The sequence below is a fragment of the Apus apus genome, chromosome 3 (assembly GCF_020740795.1).
Source record: "Apus apus isolate bApuApu2 chromosome 3, bApuApu2.pri.cur, whole genome shotgun sequence".
Taxonomy (NCBI): domain Eukaryota; kingdom Metazoa; phylum Chordata; class Aves; order Apodiformes; family Apodidae; genus Apus; species Apus apus.
Genome location: NC_067284.1, coordinates 1,734,752 through 1,753,318, shown reverse-complemented (window position 1 = coordinate 1,753,318; position 18,567 = coordinate 1,734,752). Strand labels below are relative to the sequence as shown.

Genomic DNA, 18,567 nt, shown 5'->3' with positions numbered 1-18,567 from the left:
TGCTCCCCCGTCGCCTCTCGGCCATGGTCAGCCCTGCTCTCCTCAGCTGTCCCCGCCCCGGATCGACCCCCGGCCCGGGGATAAGGCGGGCGAGCCCGGCTCAGCGCCCGCCCCAGCCCCCCAGCCTCAACCTCAGCCCCAGCCCCTCAGCCCCAGCTCCAGCCCCTCAACCTCAGCCTCAGCCCCTCAGCCCCAGCTCCAGCCCCTCAGCCCCAGCTCCTCAGCCCCAGCTCCAGCCCCTCAACCTCAGCCCCAGCCCCTCAGCCCCAGCTCCAGCCCCTCAGCCCCAGCTCCAGCCCCTCAGCCCCAGCTCCTCAGCCCCAGCTCCAGCCCCTCAACCTCAGCCCCAGCCCCTCAGCCCCAGCCCCAGCCCCTCAACCTCAGCCCCAGCCCCTCAGCCCCAGCCCCTCAGCCCCAGCCCCAGCGCCCGCCTCAGCCTCAGCTCCCGCTCCCAGCGGGCGGGCTGCAGGGGGCGGGGTCGGGGCAGCCGGCATGTGCCTTGACAGGCGTCAGCGCCGCCCTATGGGAAGCGTGGAAGGGCGGGACCGAGCCGCGGCGAACCAATGGCGAGCGGCAGCCCGCGTGACGCGGTTACCTGCGGGGTATAAAGGCGGCTGCGTGCGCGGCACCCCTCGCTTACACAGTATGGCCGGCGACATTAGCTAGCGCCCGCCCGCCGCCCTTCTCTGTAACAGGGGAACACGGACTGCAAGGAACCGAACCCATCGCCCGCACCCCCGCTGGACTGTAACCCTCTCACACACGCTCACGCCGCATCCGCCGCCGCGCACGCCGGGTGGTTTTCGCTGTTTTAAAAAATAACAACCTCCTTCTTATTTTTTTTTCCTTTTTTTTTTTTTTCTTTTTTTTTTTAAATTAATCTTAGACAAATCCTCTAGAAGGTGAAACCCGCCCGGGACGGACTGGGACCCGGCGGCGGCAACAAACGGTAGCGGCCGGGGGCGGTAGTTGGGTTGTCGTTAATTTCTGTGGTTGTTGGTTGCCGAGTTGTCTCACCATGAAGGAGAGCGGTGCACACTTCTTCGAAGGGACCGAGAAGCTGCTGGAGGTGTGGTTCGCCCGGCAGCAGCCCGCGCAGCAGGAGCCGCACCAGAGCAAGGGGTCCGGCGACCTCCGCACCATCCCCAGGTCCGGGGGGGGACGGGCCGGGCCGGGCCGGGCGGAGCGGGTGAGGGGAGCGGGGCGGGCGGGGAGCGCGGGCCGCGGGTGGCAGCGCCGAGGGAGGCGGTGCCGGGCGGCCCCGGCGGTTCCGTTGGTGGCAACGGCCGCCGCGCGCGCGCGCGGCCCCTGCCGGGCTGCCGGCCTCGCCTCCGCCTGCCGCCGGTGACAGCCCCGCGGGGGGCAGGGGGGGGGGTGACCTTCTGCTGCCCTCCGGAGACACCCGCGCGCACGGCCCGTGCCCTCACCGGCCGCGGTGCCCGCAGGGAGCCGTGCGGGGCGGGGGGCCGGCGTGTCGCAGTGCTGCGGGGCACGGCGCCCGCCCCCCCCCGCGCCGCTCCCGCCGGCTCTGCTGCCGCCCGCCCGCCCGCCCGGCGGCGGGGAGGAGGCTCGGGAAGCGCCTGCCCGCGGGGGCCGGCCGCGTTGTGCTGCGGGAAGGAAGGGTGGGAGTCTTCGTTGGCGGTTCACGGGATGGAGGGTCGCGGCGGGGATGGGTGGATGGATGGAGGGCTCCTTCCCGTGGCCGGGGAGATGAGGCGGGCAGGGCCGGGGGATGCCCCCTCCTCCCCGCGAGCGTGGCTGCGGCCGCCGCGGACACGTGAGGCCGCGGGCCGGGCTCCCCGCTGGGGGCCGGGCTCCCCGCTGGCGGCGGGAGGCCGGGCCCGCCCCGGCACCCAATGGCCGGCTGAAGAATGTGCTCTGGCGCTGCTTCCCGGCAGGAAGAAAGGCCCGCGCGGCTCCGCGCACACGTGCTGAGGAGCCGGCCCTGGGGGCAGCTCCTCCCGCGGCTGCTGCTCGGCCTTTGTTAGCGCGGGTCTGCGGCCGCCCGCCGGCACACGGGGCCGGGGGGTCCTTGCCGCCTGGGGTGGGAGCCTGGGAAGGCTGGAAAACCTGGACTCTTGAGATCATCAGGGGTCCCGCTGCGGGGCTGCGGAAAACGTTCTGGCACGGGTGTGGTGGGGGTGCCTGAAAAATGGGAGCTGCAGGCTTGAAGCACAGATGTGTAGCCTGGTGTGGACACAGAGCTAAGGGCAGGGTGAGATGGGTAGAGAGATGTCATCAGCTGACAGAGCTGAAAAAAGCAGGCTTGTCTTAAGAGTGCAGGGTAAATCTGCAGGTTGTAGTTAGGTCAGTAGTTTGCTCTCGGCTTGGTGAAGTGTTCAGGTGGTAGCTGGGGGATGTGTTGTTCTCAGTGTATCCCGGTCTGCTTGTGTAATATCGCTGTTATCCAGTGGTCTGTGGTCAGGGAGTGTGAGACAGGGAGCTGGGAGAGCTTGTCATGATCGTTCAGTATTTGGAATACAGTAATGGTGGTAGCATCTCTTTTCAAAAGCATGCTTATGCTGATTGTCTCTGTTTTGTTATTTCTCAGCAAATTTTGTGTCTAGATATTGGTGGAGCTAGCTATCCAAAGATCTGAATTGCCAGGGGGCAGGTCACTGCCCTTCCTGAAATAACGAATAGCCCACGTGTGTCCCTGTGTGAGGCACATACACCCACTAGCTCCGGCGTGGAGGAGCCTCCAGCCTCAGCTCTGTGCCAGGAGCACTGCATCATACATGCACTGAGTAGTTTCCTGTAATGAGGTAGCTTCCTCTTGTAACTTTCAGACTTGTGAAAATATTTAGACCTTTTTGAACAACGTGCTTATCACAAACCATCAGGTGTGGTCATACAGTTGTTTGAGATCTGGTGATGTAGCAGATATCAGAGGTGACTTGTATAGATAATGTTCAAGCAACCCTGGAAGACCATTGCAAATCCTAGCTGAAATATGTGCAGGTGATATCAGTGATGGAGGCACCTCAGGATTTCTGTTGTGTTTGACTTCAGATGTAGAAGATTCCAAAAGGACTTGTTTGACTCCGTGTTAGTATACTGGTGTTGGAATATACAGATGGAATTTGGAGGTGGCATTCTGCAGATGCTTTCCTCGCTGGCACATTCATGCTCTCTGGTGTTCTCTTTGTCAGCTCAGGCTTGTTTACAAAACTGCAAACTTAATTTTTAAAACTGCTCAATAGCATTTAATGTAATGGCAGGTACTGTGACAGTGCCTGTGTATGGTTTAGATATGGCTGTAAAGTTTTAATAGAGTAGATACAAACTGTTAAATGTTGAACATGTGGTCTTTAACACAGCTTCAGAGCTGTGAGCAAGCTTTGAAGACCTTTGAGCTAATTGACTTCTAATACAAGATGTTAATTGAAGCTGTGTACCTCTTGGTAGGAAGCTGTGACATGCCTGAAAGTTGCTGTTATCCCATGTCCAGGAGTAATTATCAGTGATACTGTGATAGCATGAAATTAAGTTTTGTAAACATTAACTATTACATTATTAATTACATTTACTACAGTTGATAAATGCAAGTGAAAAAAATTCTAAATACGATATATCCCACTAAGCTAATTCTATAAAGAGAATTGGATAAGCTAGTTTATGTTGTATAGAACTTCAAATCAAAGCTGAAACTACAGAACAATAGCTAAATTAGAGTCAAGTTGCAAACCAGTTGAGCTTGCCTTTTGTATTGTCATACCTGCTTAGTAGTGAAATGTGAGCCATTCATCTACTGAATGACTAAGCTGGTGTTCAAAGCTAAAAATTTCCATGTTGAGTGTGCTTGCTAGGGATTAGGTATGTTAAAGGTTTTGTTGGGAATCACCAGGAAAAAAGATCAAGAACATTTTTCACATTTTTTTCTCCTGTTGGCAAACCTGCTTTTCAGAGAGCAATTTGGGTATGTGTGAAGTGTTTCAGAAAAAATCTAGATTACTGTTTTAATACATTCAGTAAAGGTCCCAAGTGAAAATTTGAGGTATTGAGCATGAGCTGTACTTTGCTTTCTGGATTTGGGGGGACAGGAAGGGGGTCGTTGTTCCTTTGCTAATCAATTCTCTGACAAGGTCTTGTGTGCCAAGCATCTCAGGATGCCTACTCTGCTCATACTCAAAAGTGGAATGAAGTTAATGTTTTTGTGGTCTCAAAATAACTTGCACTTCAGTGCTTGTTCTCACTGTTTTGTAAAACACGTTTTTATAAATAACAGCCTTAAACTATGTATAAAAAAAGAGGGTTTGCTGAAATTATGAACATTCTGTGAGCCCTGGAGTTCTCTGGTGACTGAGCAGTGCATTCACTATCACCACAGAATAAGCTGCTTGTTCCTTTGGATGAAGTGCAACTGTACATTTCTCATCTCAAGGCTTAACATGGTCTTGAATGTGCAGAAGTTTGAAGCTTTAGGTTAATGATGCAGATACCTGAGAGTCCTATCTCAGGCATGCAAGCCTGAAGAATATGCTGAAATTAAGCTTGTTGATGGACCTTTAGTGGGCTTCCTATTTGTCTATATTATGTGGACACAAGAAACTGGAGAAAAAACAGTGCAGTGGTGAGTGATATGGAGTGACACTGATAGGAGATTCTCATCCTGTGCCCCAGGGAAACTGCCAAGCACCAACACAGGCAAACACCTGAGATGGGTCCTGTCAATACTTGCTTTGTCCTGCAGCCTGAGACAACTGCTGCACCTCAGCCCCTTCCCCAGGCCCTGGGGCCAAGGCAGTGGCACTTCTGTGTTTTCTGGAGGAGGCTGGGCAGTAACCCCTGCTCTGCTCCTGCAGTGCCTTGGAACAGTGTGGAGCTACTCCGAGGAGAAGGTGAGGTAGGCAGGGTTGTGCCAGGATTAGGTAGGGCTTTTGTTGCTGTACTTGGTGAGCTCTTTTACATGGAAGTGAAAGATGATCTGGAGAACTTTGTCAGAACTCAGTCTTCCCCTCATCAAAATTGATGTGCATAAACTAGATTTTAGCAAACATTCAAAAGTACAGGTAAAATATGCTTGCTTGAAACTCTTGCAGTTGTAATTAAGGAATGGTTTCACACAAAAGGAACAATCCCATCTATACTTACTGCTAATGATTGTGATACTGCTTGTGGGAAGTGGAGACTTGTACTGGAGGTTTTTTGATGTTTTTATCTTGCTACCTTAACAGCTAATGAACTTGGTCTGTTGCTCTCTGTTGCAGAACTTAATGAGACTCCATAGGGCATCCTGGTAAAATATCCATGGCCATTTTTGTGCCATTTCTGAAATATCTTAGTGGTGTTTGGGAATTACTCTCTTTAGCAGTAGGCTCAGGATCTTCCAGGTAAGAAGTATTTTGTGAGGAGCACTGCTTGAAATCACTTTTTATGTGGATCCAGTTGCCCATCTAGGTGCCTGTCTTTAATTCCAGAGTAAGTGCATGTCCCTGGGAAGTTTAAGATGAGGGAGATGCAGACTTTCTGTATAGGTATGTTCAGAGCATATAGAGGGTGTGTGGTTTTTGTGAGATAGTGCTGCAGTAAAATTGTGTTGCCGGTGTCTTGAATCTAAACTCAGGGTGCAAACATAGTTCAAGATAATCTATCTTCAACAGCAACTCATAAACTTAGTTATAACTCTAATAGGAAATAATTTACATGCAGCTGTCTGCAGAAAAATATACCAGCTGCTAGCAGGTGCTTTAAAGAGCTTGTGATTTTTGTCTAGTTTGCCTGTACTGCATCTGCCTGCTTGAGGACACTTGAAATGAATGGTGGAACTTTTCTGACAAGCCAGTTTCCATGCTCCTCTGCACAGGCAGTTTAGACAAGGCATTCAGTTTGGCTATTCTGGGTCATGGTATTGGTAGGAATTTGCCTACTTAACTGTAGCCTGCTAATGAAGAAACTGATAGTGACTGGTTCCTAATATACTGAATAGGTGACAGGTGGAGGAAGAAAGTGTTGCGCTGCAGTTGAATGCTTGATTTTTAAACAAGGTCTTAAGAGTAAAGTACAAGATTAAAATGCTTATTACTTTGAGTACTACAAACTTTTCATTAAAACAGAAGAGCTGACAAGCCGTGCAAGAGTATGTATAGAACTTAAGTTGTCTTTAGGAGTTCCATAGGATGCATTTGCTAAGAAATTCTGCCCTACTGCAAAGCAGCTTCTCTGCACAGTGCTCTCTGGGCTGCATTAGCAAGGTCCTGTTCCTGGGGTGGTGGGGTGGTCTGCTTGTGGAGCCTGGTGAGTGCTGATAGGAACAAATTCTTGTAGTTCTTTATCTCTTTAAATTGCTGTTATCTCTCCACTTCCCAGTTGCAAGAGCAGTATTGTGCTCCTGTCTGATATGCTTGACTCTTGTGTTAAGAACCTTTTATACCCTGAAGGTGAGGGCTCAGAATAGGCCAACAACTTGGATTCAAAAGTACGGTTTTGTCTGGCAAGGCAAACTTGATTCAAAGCTTATTCAGTCTTTATTTAACAGGATTATACAATAAAGGAGCAAACATGATGGTTTGGAACTTGGTTGAGAAAGACTTTTGACTGTTCATTTAATTACACTCTTCAAACATACTTCCTACAAATACTTCAGTTCTGACAGGTTTTCCATAGTGACATACCTGGGTGGCAGGTGGAATGGAAGTTATTTGCAGTCTGGTAACAAGTGTGTGCTGAGAAGGCACTAAACATTGCAACACAGATACAGGAGGTGATTGCTAAACTTGATAGTTTTTTTCTTTTGGCTTGTTCTGGACTTGGCCTGCAGAAGAAGCAGTTTTCTGCTGTTGGAGCATGGTCAGTTGCTCAGACTTTAGTAGGTGTGTTCCTGTTTCATTTGCTATTCTCTGAGCATGTGCAACCATTTCAGATGCATGTTGCTTGCCTACTGGAGAAACTACTTTGACTTGCAGTAGGTGTCAGTTATTTTAAGTTTCATAAACAGGATCTCACAGCTTTGGAATGAGGTGTGGGTGGTGACCCTACATCACAGCAAGGAGTTTGTCTTGGATGCATTTTCAGATTGAGTTGGTGGATGCAGGTCTGCTGCAGAACTTAGAGCTACCAGGGCTTCTCAGGCACCTTTGAGTATGCTTGTCTTGCCTGTAGGGAAGCAGTCTGCAGACAAAGTGGGATTGTCTTGATGTCTGGCTGTGGGAAATTATCTAGGTAATAGTAGTGCTATCCAGAGACTTCCCATTTAAGTGGGAATTTTGAAGACCAGAAGCCTGTGATAGTGATTGAGAATGAGTCTCTTTGGTTCCCCTTTTTCAGTTGAAGGCTTTGCTTCCTAGTTAAAAGTTCACTCAGGAAACTGTTCTCAAGTATTTCACAGTTACTAGCTTTGAGGATTTTTACTCGGCAAAATGAAGTGAGGTTAGATGCTATAAATGTGCAGAACAATTGAAATACTATTTTTAAGGTGGATTTTTTGTTTCCACAGTGTGTGTGGGGAAAAACATTGTCTCTTAACTAGTAATACTTAGGGATACAGATGAAAGAAGAGGAAGAAATTGCAGGGGTTAGACTTTCAGTGAACTCAGCCTGCTTGGTACAGAATAGTCCCAGATGTTCTTCCATAGCTCTTTAAACAATGGAAAATGTCAAATATGAAGGTCACCTTGTTTAAATAGATGAGATCTGGCATGTTGGTGGCCTTTCTGTAGTTTTCTGTAATTAACTGTAAAATGCACACAGACCAGTGTCTCTGGAGAACTTCTCCCTAATGTGGCCATGTCTCATCCTGGGTCCTGCAGCCCTTGGTTAGTCTGTCCTTTGGTGTGCTCCTGGGTCAGGTCTGACATCGTGTCTGTTTCTCAATTTGCAGGCTTTCTTCTTAATACTACTCTAATCAGATCAAATAATGAACTTGCCCTTTATTCCTGTAAAAGCTGACTGTATCAAGGTTAAGCATGTGCTTAGCTATGGTTTCTCTAGTGCAACAGTGAAGAATTGAGAAAAGTTTTAATATGCAAAGTCTTGTGCAACTGCAGGTTTCAGCCACAGCACCTAAAAACCAGCTCTGGTACTGATGTGCATAACTGGAGGCTTTGCATGCTGGGCTTTGGACTTGACATCCAACACAATGTGGTTGGTAGCGTGCTGTGCTGGGCCCTCACTGCTGGAGCACGTGGACACCCAAGTTGGTACATCTGCTACTAAGATGTGATTGAAACTTAGATGAGCCATTTTCCTGATGTTCGGTTTCCAGTTCAGTTTCCATTGAACTGCACTACAATGATACTTCAAGAAAATCTTGGCCATGTAAAGCAATGGGTTTGACTGGCCAGGTAAGAAGGCTGGGAAGGCTGAGAAGTGTATTCTTGCAAAGCCTGAGGTGGTCACATCCCCATTACTACAGAGACAAGCACAAGCTGAGATCTGCAGCACTGCACAAATGGGGATTCTGCAGCTCAGCACCAGTCTGGGTAGGGGAGCTCTGCCTCAGCTTGCATATGTGCCAAGTCAGATGCTGGGTGTGTCTTTAATGGCACTTAAATATTGTCATTAATGGTGCTGGAATGATTTGAACAGTTACTCCTCCTCACCAAACTAAATAAACACATTATCTAGTTCCATTTATAGGAATAGTTTAATAGTGTGTTAGAGGGGAAATACTAAGGCTGGCAGGTCTATGCAGGTGCACTGTAGCTCCCAGAGAAAGCTACATCCTGCAGCCCTCTCTTCAGCAAAATAGCATGGTTGTCTAGGAGCATTTAAAAAAGGTGTAATACAAACTATTTCACTCTGCATTTACCAGCTTTTTCAAAGATGAGCAGAGACTTGTATTTTCATAGTACTTACCAGGAACAGAGCTAAACCCTGTCAGTGACACAGGTGTAGAGCTGGGTAAGTGTGTGGGACTTCATCTGAGCATTAAAACCAAACTTTCTTAACTTGGCATGCAGATTTGAGTGGTCTGTGCTCTCATGTGCATTGTTGCAGAAGAGTTTTCCATCAAGGTTCATTGGTGGATGGTAGGAAAACCTCACTAGGATTGTAAGTACACAGTTACTGAGTGAATAAACTTGCTCAGAGGTGCACACACTTAGGAGGGACTTTGAGAGGTACAGGAATCCCTTTAATTCTTTAATAGCTTCCATCTCATCTAAAAGGAGGCTGTAGAGTGAGTGTCAGTTAAATGTGTGCTGGTTGACTTCAGTGTAAATACATGGTATAGTCCCAAAAGGGAAAATCCTCAAGTACCAGTAGAAAAGGTACAGAATCCAGTTTCAGGAAGCATTCTCAAGTGAGGGAGAAATCAAGGAATTTTTTTAGTTACATGTACAGCAGAATCTAAAACCTTACCTTTGCCAACAGACTGGCCAACAGACTTTCCAGACTGGGAAAGGTTGGTGACTGCTGGAGGAACGTGCTTGTAGAACCAGCAGTGAGGGCTGTGTCCTGAAGTACAGCTGCAGAGCTCTGCAGTGTCAGCAGAGGGAGAAGGGTCTGACTCCTGAGGAGGGACCAGGCTGGCAGTTACATGGGCAGCTGAGCCCATCTTATATCTTGCTGGGTGGGGAAAACGTGGCACTTCTGCACACCCAGCTGCAAAGGGCCCTGTGGTTGCTCCAGCTCTTCTGATGGGCAGCTTAGTTTTATGCTGGGTTAGTAAATGCCTTGGTTCATGAGAGGTCTGAGCACAAGAGCCAGCACAAACCTGCAGATGGAAAACAAGCCATGCTGTGGAGAGGGAGGGATGGGAGAAGTAGGGCAGCTGGCAGTTGTAATTTTGCAGCTTCAGGAAGCTGTCTGCATTATAATAAACTTGGCTATATTGGAATTTACTAATCTGGTGTAGACACAGGACTGAAGTGACAAGCAAAGTAGTTTTTTGCAAGTCTGCCACTCCTCCTGAGCACTTAGAAGTCTTTGGGCTTAATTTGACCCCTTAGACTTTTTTCAATTTCTTAATAAAATTCCTGGTAGAATAAGTAATGACAGTAAAGAATTTAAATACTAAACTTCTACCACTATCCTGAAATCTGGTGTTACAGCTTCAACTCGTACTCTGAAAATAGATCAGTTTATTTTTGGTTTGTAACTCCAGTAATTGCCAATGACTACTGAGATATAAGTATATGGAGAGTCAACCTCTGAAGCATTCCTTAAGTACAACAGTGAATTTCATCTTAGTACCTGTGGGGTGCAGGACTTGAGGTTATCCTCATTTCCCTGTTTAGGAGCTTGGGGTTGCTGTTTGGCAGTTGTCCTTGTGCAGCAGGTGACACTAGTGGGTACTGAGGAATACTCAGTCTTTCCTTGAAAGCTGAGAATATTACTGGGTATTGCTGTATGATAGACAGTTCCTATGTAAAAAGTCCTCACCTTTTGTGCTTACAGGTCCAGCACTTCAGGAGCTGAGGTCTTGTTTGGGCTCTGCTTTTTACCCGGGTTTCCAGAAAGCTTCAGTTTGTTTAACCTGTTTGTGCTTTTCTGTAATGTCTTCACAGGATTGAGTGGGACAAACTTCTGGAGAATGTGCATTGTTTGATCATAAGTGTGACAAAAACTGACAAGCAGGAAGCTTATGTACTCAGGTAAGCCACTAGCTTACTCTTTTAGTCTCAGAAGTAAAAAAGTTGAAAGCTGTCATTTGGGATCCACTTGGCTGAGAATTCAGTCTTGGGTTGAGATCCTGCTGCTCTTGCCTGCAGCTTGCAGGAGTCTGCCCATCCAGCTGTTGTGCTGCTGGCCAGTAGCAGAGTTATCTGCAGAGTTTTCACTGTTCGTCTTGTTTTCTTTATCTAAAAGGATGAAGGGCAGGACTGTGGTGCTTCTGCACCTGATAATTGAATTTTGTCCAGGGATGGATAAGTCTCCCCAGTTAAGAGGTTTAGGATTACTTCAGCAGAGCTGCGTGTCCAAGTGTCTCTTCTAGAGCTGCATCAGTAGATGGGCTCTAAGTGGAACAACTCTTGCAGCTGAGCTGTGAAAAATGTGGCCTTCCTGAAGTCTTGGAAGTTGTTGTGCAGCAGTTAGTTGTAGGGACACTGCTTTTGCCATGTGTTTTTCATCTTCCAAAATAGTTTCATGCTTTTTCAACATGAACTTTACAGACCCATTGGCATTCTGTTTTACTTCAGATTACAAAAACTGAAACTGTTGTGCTCAGACTGCCCTGAGGGCAAGGTTGGGCTGGGAGCAAGCTGGGCAAAGAAAGTGTGCTGAAGCCTTCTTTCCACAAGCTTCACATGCTTGAAACAAAACTCTGAAAAGAATGTAGCTAGTTACAGCTGTATCCGGGGTGAAGTATAACTATTCCTTGGAATTTTCAAACAGCATTCCAGACTGAGGAGTTATTTAGGCTAGACCTACTCCCATTGCTCAGTTACTGGGTGAGGGTATCAGTGCCTACCTCCAGTTCAGTGGGACTAGAGTGAAGTATCAGACTTCAGAGTAGTTGATTTCTGTACCTTCTGCATGAGACTTGGCATGTAGCTGTGACTGTGCTCACAGGAGGCTTCCTGTGAGCAGGGTCTAACTTGCCACTTTCCAGTTGTCAGCCTTCCTGGAAGATGCAGGCAGACAATCCATGACATTCTGCTAAAGCTTTTGTCTTTTTTCAGTTGACTCTCATAAGTTTCATTTCAGCTGAGAAAGTCAGATTTCAAGTTTGACCTTGTTCTGTGTCTGGGTTAAGAAATTCAATGGCATCTGTTGTGTCCCTGCCTCACAGCATGTGTGTGTTGCTGGCACAGATGCAGGCTGCCATGCAGGCAGTGCCTCTGGCTGGGCTGTGCTAGCTCTGATGCCACATGTGCAGGTATTTGTTCTGGGGAATCACAACAGCTCTCAAATGTCTGCTAAGGTCTCTTGGTTTGATCCATTTGCCAAGCATGTTTATGCATCACATGCTGAGTGTTCACTTACAGTAATGCATTTGGTTGGGATAAGAACCAAGATTTAAGCATTCTCTCCTGTCTTGTTTTATATAGAGCATTTAATATATTTTTCACACTCTCTTTATAGTGAGAGTAGCATGTTTGTCTCCAAGAGACGTTTCATTTTGAAGACGTGTGGTACCACCCTCTTACTGCAAGCACTGGTTCCCCTGTTGGAGCTTGCCAGGGAGTACAGTGGGTTTGACTCAATTCAGGTAAGTCCCAAAAGGGCTGCATCTTCCTTACAATGTGCAACAAACTTTGTACTAATATTTCACATTCACTGATGTTATTAAATGTTCTGCAGCTACCTTTGCCATTTATGTATGTTTCCAATAATGGGGAGATTGTAAAAGAAGGTTGCTTAGTCTGCTGGAGGATTTAGCCTTTTTCTCCATGAAAGGATTCTAACTCACAGATGCTGTTGTGCTGAGTTAAGGTTACTTAAGGCTGAAAGACTTTCATGCCTGTGTCAGTGCTGAAGTCATTGATGTTTCCCTGTGGGACACATTTGGAAGTAGCTGTCTCCTGCAGCTCACAGATTAAACTAGGAAAAGCAATGACAGATTGAGTCCTGTGAAAGCTGACACTACATGCTTGCATTTTTCTAGGTGTTTAGATTTCAAGGTGGACAGATAGATGCAATATCTAAGATGCCCCTTTAACTTTTCAGAGCTTCTTTTATTCACGTAAGAATTTCATGAAGCCTTCCCACCAGGAGTACCCACATAGGAATTTCCAGGAAGAAGTGGAGTTTCTTAACGAAATTTTCCCAAGTAAGTTCATGAGACTTGAGTGAAGCTGCAGAGCTTGTGAGAAGTGTTGGTGTGAGGGGAGACGTGACAAACAGAACACACCATCCAGGCTGTTCAGTGAGCAGTGCCTGCAGTTCTGCAGCCAAATCAAAAGCTAGAAGTAGTTATTTTCTGCATTTCTGACTCTGACTTACCCAGATGGTACTAAATTGCACTAAGCCTGACACTTGGCACCTTAGCTGAGGTCATCTCCAGGCTTCCAGATGGAGTGTCGTAGGTCAGTCTGCAGAATCCAGCTCTCACCATAAAGCTTCATGGGAAGGGCAGAACGGGGCCTTCAGGGCATGAATGCACTGAGGGGAATGAAGCTTTTCCCAGAACAGTCACTGCACTGAAGACGGAGTTCTGACATCTCATAAAATCTAAAAGCTACAGGAACAACCTTGAATTTGAACTGCTGGCAGAAGTGTTTTTGAAGGAACCTTAGTACTTCTGAGTTATTTGAAGATAAATGCTAATCATAAATATGTGAAGTAGGTGCTTAAGAGAGCTTGGGTTTCTGTCAGGGTAGTTACAGCTGCAGTCTGAATTTCCTGCTAGGAGGCTCTGAGCTGTGGTGTCCAGACCACCTGAGAGAGCCTGTTTCTCTGATGATTGGCTTTACATTCCTGCTTATTTGATACAGATGCTGTGACTGTATCAGTGAAGCTTTAGTGTTGTGTGAAAGGCTCCCCTGTCTTTAGAGGTGAAATCAAGCTGACCTTTCACACCAGGGATCACCTGGGGTTCACTAACTGAAGACTTTTTTGTCTTGTCAGATGGAGCAGCTTATTGCATGGGGCGTATGAACTCTGATTGCTGGTATGTAATGAAGACTTGGAAATGTTTGTGACTGAAGTTGAAGTTAACTCAGTGCTGGCGATACTAGTTACATGTGGTTTGTATTGTGTGTAGGTACCTGTACACCCTGGATTTCCCAGAGAGTCGGATATCCAATCAGCCTGATCAGACACTGGAAATTCTGATGAGTGAGCTTGACCCAGTAGTTATGGACCAGTTCTACATGAAAGATGGTGTTACTGCAAATGATGTCACTCGTGTATGTTTGCTTGAAAACTCACCGTTTTGGGGAAGGGTGGAAATGGGGCAACAAAAGGCTTCACTTAGCACTTAATGCAAAGTTTATTTTTTTTGTAGGAAAGATGTAATGGAAAAAGTCAGGTTCATGGTTTGGGGGTAACATGGATTTAACTCTAGCATGGCTTTTTGGGAATATAACTTTGCATTTTCTATGTCCCTTCTTTAATTTGTTGAGAGGGGCAATTTGCAGTGCTCTGGGTGATTGGAAGCTTAACTTCAGAAAAATGGAGGAACATGAATAAAACACAAAGGACTAACACTGATGGATGGAAATTATGAGGACTTAGACTGAAGTTAACAAATGCCAGGGGAATCGGGATCAAAATTAAAGTTAAATTCTGGAGCCATTTGGATAGTTTGGGGAAGTGGGTAGATTTAAAGTAATCATAACTTGATGGTTTGGGCTCCTTTTTCCAAATTGGAAAGTCCTGGGACATTAAAAAGTTTCTCTGACAAGTGCATGGACTTCATCTGGTTTTTCTCCTTAGACTTTGATTCTAATACTGTTACTTGCTAGAAATTTGGCCCTGGCTTAGATGCTCTGTGGGAAATGAAAATGCTTGGGATTGCATTTCAGTGTTGAGTACAAAGTATATTCTCACTCTGGAGTGCATGTAAACAGCCTTCAGTTTGGGATGCTGGCTGAGCAGGAGCTCCAGTCTCCATTTGAGTTGCAGAAGCAATTCTACACCTGAATCCTAAACTGTTTCCTGCTCTGGGAGGTATCCCAGTGGGTTTTGTAAGAGGCAAATATCTGGTAACTTGTGTGCAACTTGGCACTTGTTCCCTTGGTAAATGACAGGATGCAAACCCAGTTCATCTACAGTGATACAGATAGCAAACTGACTTGTTACTGGGAGAATTCTGGTGTCCTGCCCCATAAACTGGTGTTGATTCTGCCTTTGAGGGACATCTAAACACGTGTAAGGATGGCATGATGAAGTGAGTGATGGAATTTTAACTTGTGTTTCAGATGAGTGGAATTCGTGACCTGATACCAGGTTCTGTTATTGATGCTACAATGTTCAATCCTTGTGGGTATTCAATGAATGGGATGAAATCGGATGTAAGTTTTACACTTACTGATAATTAATTTGAAAACAAATAGTAACTATGTGGCAGTAATACATTAATAAATGTTTTTTTCAGGGAACTTACTGGACTATTCACATCACTCCAGAACCAGAGTTTTCTTACGTTAGTTTTGAAACAAACATCAGTCAAACCTCCTATGATGACCTGATCAGAAAGGTTGTAGAGGTTTTCAAGCCAGGAAAATTTGTGACAACCCTCTTTGTTAATCAGGTGGGTTTCCTTGCAGTAGCCTCCCAGCTCCTGGGATGCACTGGGGTACAAACAAAGCAAGGCTAGAGATTTTTTACTGGGGCATTAGTTTCCAGTTTGACTCTCTATCTGGGTCGTAGCTTCTTTGGAAAGTCAACATACTCCTTGCGTTGCTCGGGCCTGCACTGCAGCTGATCCCCAGAGCTGAACCAGCAGAACAAGGCAGCCCAAGCTCAGCATTCCAGCAGCTTCTGTGCTGCTGTGTAGAGGCAGAATTTCTTGCTTTGGCACTTGTTGGGTTTGGCTGCAGCTGTGGCAGTGGCAGAAGTGCTGCTGGTGGTGGTGATGCTGCCAGCCAAGGAGCCCAGAACAGCAGTTCCATACGTGGCAGAGTCACTGCTTGGGATCAGAGCTTCCTGCAGCCTTGCCAAGCACAGCTCTGAGCGTGGGGCTGTCCCAAGAACCACACAACACATGCTGTGTGAGTCCAGCTGTCAGTGCTAGCTTTAAAAGTAACTTTGGGTTTTTTTGTTTGTTTTTTAGAGCTCTAAATGTCGTACAGTGTTTTCTTCTGCCCAGAAGATTGAAGGGTTTAAACGTCTTGATCACCAGATTGCCCAGTTCAGTGATTACAACTTTGTGTTCACCAGTTTCACCAAGAACCGGCAGCAGCAGCACAGCTGATTAGGAATGAAGAAAAAGCGCAAAAAGAAATCCCATGGAGGAGGAGGTGGTGGTTGCTTTCTAGGGAATGATTCAGGGGGCCATGCTTTCCACTCCCACCACCTCGTAGTTGTGGAAAGCCCTAGGTGTAATCATAGTATAACCATTTTGAATTGTATGCATTATTATATCAAGGAGTTAGATATCTTGCATGAATGCTCTCTTCTGTGTTTAGGTACTCTATGCCACTCTTGCTGTGAAATTGAAGTGCATGTAGAAAAATCTTCCTGTATGAAACTTTACAACACTTGTAAAAATGATTCGGGTAGAATGACACACAGTGTAGTTTTTCTCCAGGTATCACCAAAAATTCCCCACAGACAAGGCTTCCGTCCTCATTAGACTGGAGCCTCACCCTGCTCACTGGGGACAGGTCTGTTCAATTGTCACTCTTTTTTCATCTATGTTGTGATTTCAGTGTAAAACAGTTTTTGACAAACTTTTATGATTTCTAATGAAACTGATTCCTAATTAACACTTTCATGTTTTGGAGAAAGTTCTTAAAACAGTTAAAAATCGTTTTGCTACTTCAGGTGGTGGTTGATTTATTTTAAAATCAGACTGACGTGCCATGCTCTGCTCCAGCTGCCAGGAGCTTGCTCAGCTCTGCTGCAGCACTGGGCTAATGCATCTTTCAGCTTTAGGAACCTGGGTGCTAATGCAGGTTAAATTTCACCTTGCCTTGATGCTGGTCTGTCTGCCCACAGCCCCAGGCTGTCACGCTGCTGCTGCACAATGGCAGAACTTAAAGAAGGTCCAGGACTTGAGAGGGGAAGAGCTGAGTCAGGATCCCAGGGCTCTGGCATAGCTGTGTGACAGCAGAGCACAAGGTCATGTTGGCACCAGGCGTTTTCTTTCCTAATCACCAATTGTCAGACCAAGAGGCTGGTGCCCGTGAGCACTGGCAGGTGGATCCAGTGAGGGAGTGGGATGTGCTGGGCTGGGTGTACTGGTTGGTTTGGGTTGTTCTCGGTAAAACCTGTCACCTACCACTTGTGGCTGTAAAGAGTGCTGCTCAACTGGTCCAGTGTCACTTCATTTTGTTGTTCCAAGCGAAGCTAATGCCTCTATCTTGTGACAGTCCTGTGACATTGTTGTGCATGTGACTTATGTTGTATTTGAGTGTTGTGACTTCATCTGTTTTTTCCTCCTACTTACTATGGTGGTTCCTCTCACTGTGACTTGAGGGCATTAAGTAAAGGCATAGAACAAGAACTGCCTGGGACACCTGGACAGAAGTGAAGCAGAATGCTGTTCATGGAATATGAATAAGGCTGTAATTCAAAGTCACTTTAATGGGTATTGACTAGTATGCAGGCTTTAAAGAGCTGGCACACTTCCAGCAGTGTTTGCAAATACTGGGATTTTAACAGCTGTGAGACCAGCATGTGAACTAGGAGATTGAGATGATTTTCCCCCTCTTGTCCTTGCAGTGTTTTGACTCTTCCTGGTTTGACACAATGGTTTTTGTTCCCTCTGTATTTATAAGTGAAGCACCTTTTCAGTGCTTCTGAACTAAAGTCTGCTTGGTTAGAAATCAAGTGGTTGGAACATGTTGAGTTTTTTATTTTGAGCATATTGTTGATGTTCTTTACCAGTGTTACCAATTTCATGCTGTAAATGGCACTAATGCTTTTTGGTGTTAATACTGAGGACCAATATTTCAGTTTTTTTGTTCTTAAAACATTGTCCCAACTAACCTGACATTTGTTGGCTTGAGGTCCTTTAAGTAGCCTGAAGATCCCTTTTCAAGTAATACTGAAATACACATTTTACAAACAGAAGCATAAGCCTTGGCTATAAAAATGGAAGCTGTTGAATGGATTATTGAGTTATCTAGGGTGATCAGGATGGGGGAGTATGGTGTTGATAATTTCTGTGGTGTTAGACTTTGATCATTTAAAAATACCTGTACCACAACTTAATGCTTCAATAAAAATTCGCTTAAATTGTTTGTAGTGCTGGTCCAGCAGCTCTGCCCTTCACTCTCATGTTTGGTACCATGTGGTTTAATTCTGAAATGGATTTGTGTCTTGCCCTAAACTACTTCAAATATACTTTGCCCTTGCAGTGGTGGATGCATCTCAGCTGTTACCATTTGGGTAGCTGAAAATGAGACAGTGTCACAGGAAGCCAGATGAAAAGGGTACTTTTCCTGAGGCTAAAAATGCTGGTCCCAATGAACCAGAGACTTGATTTGCCTTCATCTGACATGTATTTTTTTCCCCAGCATTAAATATTTGAAATACTCCTCTGAATGAAGACCCTGCTTCTGCTGGTCTCAAGTAACCAACTGCAGGTTAACAAGCTACTTCACTGTTGAGAATTGAGGGTGAAGTTGGTCTTGGGATGAGGCAGGTGTGTGCCCAGTGCCTGTCAGGTTTTGTGGTGCCAGGACACCTGCTCGATCCATCAGTTTGAAAACCAAACTTGTCTGCTTTCACTTTGTGTCTAGGGAATGCTTTGCTTTTCCCCTTGGTAGCCTGTCCTTCCTTCCATGTTCTGTGGGCTTCCTACATTTTGGCTCAGTCTGGAGTGATGAGTGCTGGGGTCACAGTGTTCCAAGAGAAGAGGTGAACTTCAAAGCTAATGGAAGCAAAAGTCTGAGGAATCAAGATCACACTGGTTGTTGCAAAGCTGGAAGGGTCTCATCTTGGGTTGTGGAGAGGAATGGGCAGAGTGCAGATGGTGTGATTATTGGAGAGATGCTGGACAGGAGAGGTGGATCTGATGGATGGGCTGTTTGGTGGGTGAGGAATTTGTTGGGTGGTCACATCCAGACAGTG

At 46.3% G+C, this 18,567-nt stretch overlaps 1 protein-coding gene across 1 annotated transcript; it reads left to right on the top strand.

Annotated features, from left to right (window-relative positions):
- The first annotated feature begins 652 nt into the window (after positions 1-652).
- AMD1 (adenosylmethionine decarboxylase 1) lies at positions 653-17,735 on the top strand. The gene is made up of 9 exons (XM_051613161.1): positions 653-1,149; positions 10,449-10,535; positions 11,968-12,094; positions 12,553-12,655; positions 13,453-13,495; positions 13,589-13,733; positions 14,748-14,840; positions 14,924-15,079; positions 15,602-17,735. Exons 1-9 carry the CDS (start codon positions 1,019-1,021, stop codon positions 15,740-15,742), a joined length of 1,026 nt encoding a protein of 341 aa, XP_051469121.1. The 5' UTR covers positions 653-1,018; the 3' UTR covers positions 15,743-17,735.
- Positions 17,736-18,567: the final 832 nt, after the last annotated feature.

What these genes read in the sequence shown, in the direction of transcription:
- AMD1 (XM_051613161.1), top strand. Translation starts at nt 1,019, where the DNA reads ATGAAGGAGAGCGGTGCACACTTCTTCGAAGGGACCGAGAAGCTGCTG. An exon ending in TCTTAACGAAATTTTCCCAA is followed by an intron (nt 12,656 to 13,452) that starts GTAAGTTCATGA and finishes TTGTCTTGTCAG; the next exon opens with ATGGAGCAGCTTATTGCATG. An exon ending in CTGCAAATGATGTCACTCGT is followed by an intron (nt 13,734 to 14,747) that starts GTATGTTTGCTT and finishes CTTGTGTTTCAG; the next exon opens with ATGAGTGGAATTCGTGACCT.